Consider the following 6,483-nt stretch of genomic DNA (forward strand, 5'->3'; position numbering starts at 1 on the left):
TCAATATGGCTTAACTGAGCTTCTTGTTAGTAACTTGGGCCATGCACACCTGTATTCCCTGAACACTCAAAATTCTCACATCATGGGGAATTTTCAGTGCACATGAAATGATACTACTCCGTGTAATGCCAAGAAATTACATACACAATGCCCCAAGTTTATTACTAGCATATAGTTGATTTTTTCAAGATATTACTCTAATTTCTCAGCAGTATGAAAAGATAAACAGTGTAAACATAACAGCGTATGTATGTGACTTTACAGGAACAGAAGTTGAAAACTCAAACTGTAAAAATTTCAGATCGGGTAGTCATATGGGTGTTGCACTCAAGACACACAAACACTAAGTTTGCTCAGTACAAAACCATGGAAAGACTTCCAGTTTCTAAGGATTAAGAGTTTTTTTATTTTAATGCTCTTAAGTCTCCGACAGACATTTTAGTTGGTTACACTCTAACCATGAGTAATTTAAAAGACCTTAGTTTAAAACTGAGAGGTATGCTTCTCTGGTGCAGAGGAGAGAGGTGAGCAAGGACTCACTATTCAGAACAACCAGTTTTCAGTGCATTTTTCCTAAAGAGAAAGCTTTATAGCAGTACCGGAAATGTATGAGCCTAATCTTGTGGTCTTTGCCCGATGAGCTTTGTCTGAGTAAAGGACTGCGGTATTGAGCCATTCATGAGTATTTAAAAGCAAGGTTTCTTTAGACACAAACACATAGAAGAAAAAAGTGGAAAATCCATTCAGATAAAATATTATAGGTTTATTTAAAACTTATTTTCAACTTGAATATGCAAAATACGAACTCCAACAAAATGTTCATTTTTACTTTGTAGTTTACAAATATACAAAATAGACGTTTGTTTAAATTTATATTACATATTTATTATGTAAAGAACTATATAGAAAACATTTGTTCTGCTTAAGGCATATTTGGGAATAAGCCATTGTACAAATTATTGCACATTGAAACCACAGTGCATTACAGACTGTCTGCATAAAGTTTTTTTCTTAAGAAAAAAAAGAAAAGAAATAAATCAGGTTTATTTACCTGACTTAGGTCATAATTGTAGATCGGAAGACAAAAATATTTCCTTGTCAGATATGCAGCAGTTTGAGAACTTTGGCTTCCTGTTTTTGGTACCTTTAGAACCAACAGTCACTAAGCACCATGAAATAGGCTTTTAAACAATTCTGTACCTGAATTTCTTCCTCCTCTTTTAACATAGTAATGGCTTTTAGAAGGAAAAAAAGACAAGATGACATTTACATCTCATATTGCATTGAAACAAGATTTAAGGGAATGTAATCTCCCTATGTAATCTCCCCTCCCACCCAACAAGCAGTCTATTTAACCCTGATATCCTTGACTTCCAGTCACTCCTTGGCATTTTGTAGTCCAGAAATATTCAAGTTGGATTTAGAAATGGAATGATAGAAGATCCAGTCATTGACCCCAATGTTTTTCTTTAATTTATAATTAAAAAAAGAAGAGTTCCAACATTTGCATTTAATTATCTATTTATTTCCACTCTTTGGAAGACTTCACCATGATTCCTTGTAGTGCTTTAGCTGGGCTCCTCCCTCGTGTGGAAGACAGTCTGTGCTGTAAATACTGAATCTCTTATGGCAGTATGGGAAAGATCCACTGCTTCTGATTAAAAGTGCCTCTTCATATGTAAGGCTAGGTGATCTGACCTGGAAAATGCTCTGTCACATCTCTGACACTGAAAAGGGCGGTGGCCGGTGTGTTTCCTGTAGTGACGGGTAAGTTCATCGGAGCGGGCAAATTTCCATCCACAGCCCTCCCAGTCACAGTGGTATGGTTTTTCTCCTTCAAAAAATAATAATAATAAAAAAATCACGTCAATTAAGTCCATATCTGTCTGCAGTCGTGCACATACTTTAGTATGTTCCAGTAAGGATAATATTCCAGCCTTCTATTAATATCTTCACTCAAGAAGTTTGGTAACATACAGGAAAATTAATGTTTTCATTAAAGAAAATAAGATCAATAAGGCTTTTTGTGGTAATTTATATATATCTAGCTACAAAGATGCTAAAATCAGACAGAGGGCAAAAAACACCTATTCTTTGCATGGCAGTATGATTAAATGTCTTATAAGAAAGTTCCTTTTATTGAAACCTTAACTACAACACTTGTTATTTCCAGACTTTATCTTGTATGCAGGAATTTAGAATACAAAGCTCAGATAATAGTATCAATACATATATGCATTTTGCTGATTGATACTTGTTTAACAATCCTCAATCAGAAACAGCTCAGATGTAATGGATTTAGATTATAGGAGATTTCAGGAATAAAAAACCTGCTGTAAACTTCATTAGATCAACTTTATTAAAAAAATAGAGGGCTCAATCTCATGGCCTTTTAAGCAAAGCTCCTATTGACTTCAGTGGGAACTTTACTTAAAGATTATAGACTTATCACATTAGCATTCTGGAAAGCATCTATCCAATCTGAAAATACCAGAAAAACTGTTAGCCATTTATCTCAGGAGAAATTCAAAACCCAGTCCTGCTCACATTGACATTAGCTGGGACATGATAAGTACCATAGTTTCCACTCTCAACTCTGAGATGTCCCTTAGCGCTTTCCTACCTCTTCTGCTCAGAATACATTTTGATTCCAATTCCTACAACTTCATTCAGGGATCCTGAATAATTCAAATCTAAGTTATACCATGCTTTTAGAGAATGGCAAAAGTAGTGAATATTATTTATCAGAAATCCTTTCACCAACTTCATTACTGCAGTAAGCGTTCTTCAGTGGCAAAGTTAAACCATACCTGTGAGATCAAGCTCAAATATGAATGTTAATGTATTTATTATTTTACTTGTATTCCAATGGTAGTTGAGGAACCTTAAACTAGTTTTCTTGCAGTGATAATAAAGCAGAAGAATAACTTTTAAAAGTAGACTACACATTTTGTCATGTCTTTAACACAGAATTATAAAAATGTTCTCGTAGTATCTTGCTTCACTTGCAAGCAACAGCATTATCTTCCATTGATTTCAGAACTGCGATAACTAGGGACATGCCAGTAATAGACTCTCTCCAGTTAGAAGAGCAAACCAGGACAAAAGAAAAAAGTTTTAAACCACGAGCAAAGAAAGTAAAATCTAAGGAGATACCTGCAACATAGGCTCCTGTCATACAGCTGAGCCAGTGCTATCTAGATCAACAAATTCAGCTTGTCTTCCAACTACCTGCCAATTAACTAGCCACATAGCAATAGACATGCAAACAAACCTTGTGTCTGCAAAAACACCCTGCAATGTGAGTCATTTTGAGCCACGAAGTAACCTCCAATCCAGTAGGTAAAACCATAAGTTGCATTTTTTTTAAACTGAATAAAAAGTGGGATTATTTTTCCCCATAAAAATGCATCCTTTTAGCTGATCAAAAAATTTGGAGATTCAACATTTTTGGATCAGCTGTATTTAATTACCTGAGCAGATTATACCTCCCTAAAGAGAGCCTAGAAAGGGGTCCATCTCTTTCATACACTTTGGTAACACTTATATAGTGTGCCATCCATGCCAATAAAGCCTTATTGAATGGACCTTACCTGTGTGGGTCCTAAGATGTGCCTTGAGATGAGAGCTCTTGGTGTAGGTTTTGCCGCAACCCGCATAGTCGCAGGTGTGCGTGGCGGTCCTTTTCCTGGGCCATGACCTACGTCCCCTCTTCGGCTTGGTTTCTTCTGGTAGACAGCTCCCAGGTGGCATCAGCTCTAAAGGTGAAGAGGGCGCAGTCAGCATCATCACCCCCTGTACCAAGGGAGGCACATTTAAAGGCTCTCCCGAAACATTTAGACACTTAGACTGACCTTGATACTGTAGTGCACTTGGCGGGAGCTGCTCTGGCAGGAAAGGAGGGTAGCCCGGGGCAGGGTGGTAGCCTGGGGGCAATGACAGGTGACTTAGCCCCTGGGAGGAAGGATGGCAGTCTCTGCTGTTCATCATCTCCTCTGGAGCCAAAGAGGGGTTAGTCCTGCTGGGCAGCGGCCTCCCCAAGGGGAACTCGTGCTGCTGGGCTCGCTGGCTAGCGCCAGGAGGAGGCTGGGCAATGGTGCAAGAAGGGGCTGCCTCCTGCTTGATTTTTTGGCACATCCTGGGGAGGGAGCCGTAAGGGGCGCCGGGGCTGTCCGTGCAGGCAGCAGCCGGGTTGTTCTTGCCGCTAACACTGATGTGGTTATATTCCCCCATGTTCACCGTGGCTTTCACAACAAATTTCCCATGCAGGCTGCCCAGAGGCGACTGCTGCTGCTGCTGCATGTAAACCGGGTCCAAATCCGGCCTCATCAGCTCGGCTACAAATCCACCGGACGGGGACACGTCGTTGATGTCGGCCAGGTTGAAGGGGGCGGCGGAGGCGGGCTCCCGGGCGGCGCCGTACAGGAGGCCGGGCTCCCCCCTCTGCAGCGGGTAGGTGAAGTGGCAGGCGCTGGCGGCGGGCGCCGAGGGGCAGGCGCTGGCCGGGGGCGAGGCGGCTGAGACCACCACGGCCGCGGCGGCCGCCGGCTCCTGGTGGATGAGCGAGTTGGAGAGGATGAAGTCGAAGTCCAGCAGCTCGTTGAGCTCCTCCGCTTCCCTCCGGGCCATGAGCGCCGGGCTGGCCCCGCGGCTGCCGCTGCTCGCCTGGGTCTCCAGCTCGGCCGGCAGCTCGTAGGGCCGCCCCGTCAGCCCGGGCGGGAGCCGCTTGAGATGGGACAGCTCCTCCCTCCAGCGCTGCGGGCAGGAACAGACACGGGCACCGGTCACCAGCGGGCTGGCCAGGCGGGCACCCCCGCCCCCTCTGGAGACCCCCCGGCATTGCACGGGGGCCGGGCGCACGCACCCCACGGGAGACCCGCGTTCACGCTCAGACAGGTTCACACGCAGGTGTCGTTCCTACTACGTGCGGTTTGTAGTCACGGCGCTCCCGCCCGGGCAGGGCCCCCGGCCCCGCTCCGCTCCCTAGTCCCAGCCACTGAACTCCGCGTCAGGCGCGCTGGGGAGTAGGCAGCTCCTCCGCCCGCGCCCAGGAGAGGCTGCCGGAGCGCTGCCTGCTGCAACCCGGCCAGCCCGGGGCGAGCGCCCCGGAGCGCTGCCTGCCCTCGAGCGGCCGATCGCATCTCTCCCAAGGGTTTCCAGCTGCGCCCGGCACACGCCCCGTCCAGCGCGGCCCCAGCCCAGAGGGAGCAGCGTGACACTGACCGGCCAGAAAGGGGAACTCGAGCCCGCCTCAGCCCGCAGCTGGGACTCGCTGAGCTCAGCCCAGCCCCGCTCACTTTGGCCAGGTGGAGCCGAGCAGCTCCCCTCCGCTGCGATCCACGCACCGGGCACTCGCTTGGCCCCAGCCGCGGAGCACAGGGCTAGGCTGGGCGGGGTGGGGAGGGATACTCACATTGCTGGCACCTGCCTGCCTCAGGGCTTTCTCCCTGCCCGCCGTGCCCGCTGCGAAGGTCGCGATGGAGGGGAGCAGCGTGCCGCTGAGAGCCATGTCAAATTCGCCGGGTGGCTGCCTGGGGAGAGAAACGGACAGCACCGATAACTCAGCCGCTGCTCGGAGACTCGCATCCACGTTGCTGTACCACCGGGATCCAGCGAATGCAAAGGGGGGGGGGGTAAGAGAGACACCACCCACCTCATTAAAGTGTCAGGGGCGGCTGCTCGGTCTGGGAGCCCGACGGAGAGTCCAGCTCGGGGAGAGGCTCAAAGGGGGGGGAATAAAAAAGTTGCACCAAAAATATGAAAAAAAAAATTGCAAGACAAATATCCTTTAATTACAGCTCGAACGGGGAGGCTGGGGGCCCGGCTGCCCCCCTCCGCCAAATCCCCTCCGGCTCCTGCTGCTGGAGCAGGCGGTGGCTCGGTGCTAGCAGCGGTCCCGCCGCGGCGCAGCAGCCGCCGCCGCCGCCGCCTGGCAGCAGGAGCAGCGAGGCAGCAGAAGTTGGGCGAGGAGGAGGGGGGCGGCGCGAGACGGTTCCCGGGGATTCCCTGCTCGCGCCGCTGCCATGGGGGAGCCGCTGCTGCTGCGAGTTGGTGAGCGGGGAGGGGGGGGTGCGGGAGCCGCCGCCGTGTCCTCGCGGGCGGGGCTCGCACCCAGAGCGCTGACACGGTCCGTTCGGAACTGTCACGCCGCGCGGCCGGGCCGCCCCACTTATAACTTCATCGCCCTCTGCCCCCCCGCCCAACCAGCGTGGTCACCCGGGCTCCGCCCCCCGTCGCCGCGGCAACCACAAAAACAAACTTTCTCGGAACACGTGGGGGAGGGAAGGGGGGAAGGGAAGGGATGGGATGGGCCGTGACGCAAGCAAAGCAGCTGGCTGGCAGCGCGCGGCATTGACGCCACCGAGGAGGAGTCCGCGACGCAGAGGCGGCTCCCCCCTCCCCTCTGCCCGCGGGCAGCGCCCCAGCGCCTCGCGCACCTGTGCGGGGAGGAGACGGATAGGAGGGCGGGGGGCAGGGAAGAAG

General features: G+C 49.6%; 1 protein-coding gene across 2 annotated transcripts; it reads right to left on the reverse strand.

Annotated features, from left to right (window-relative positions):
• Window positions 1-742: 742 nt before the first annotated feature.
• Window positions 743-6,174, reverse strand: KLF4 (KLF transcription factor 4). Of its 2 annotated transcripts, XM_005283480.4 has the most exons (5): window positions 5,654-6,165; window positions 5,414-5,531; window positions 3,855-4,755; window positions 3,594-3,758; window positions 743-1,834 (listed from the first exon to the last, which is right to left on the reverse strand). In XM_005283480.4, the coding sequence occupies exons 1-5, from the start codon at window positions 5,656-5,658 to the stop codon at window positions 1,659-1,661; spliced, it is 1,365 nt and encodes a 454-aa protein (XP_005283537.1). In that variant the 5' UTR covers window positions 5,659-6,165; the 3' UTR covers window positions 743-1,658. The 2 variants fall into 2 exon arrangements, with proteins under 2 accessions (XP_005283537.1, XP_008170116.1); XM_008171894.4 differs by having other exon boundaries at window positions 3,594-4,755; window positions 5,654-6,174.
• Between the last annotated feature and the right edge of the window lie 309 nt (window positions 6,175-6,483).

Source organism: Chrysemys picta, chromosome 6 (genome assembly GCF_011386835.1).
Source record: "Chrysemys picta bellii isolate R12L10 chromosome 6, ASM1138683v2, whole genome shotgun sequence".
Lineage (NCBI taxonomy): Eukaryota > Metazoa > Chordata > Testudines > Emydidae > Chrysemys > Chrysemys picta.

Coding starts and splice junctions, on each gene's coding strand:
- KLF4 (XM_008171894.4), bottom strand. Junction 4,756..5,413: donor GGCAGGCAGGTGCCAGCAAT/GTGAGTATCCCT, acceptor TCCTGCCCGCAG/CGCTGGAGGGAGGAGCTGTC. Junction 1,835..3,593: donor ACATCTTAGGACCCACACAG/GTAAGGTCCATT, acceptor TATTTTTTGAAG/GAGAAAAACCATACCACTGT.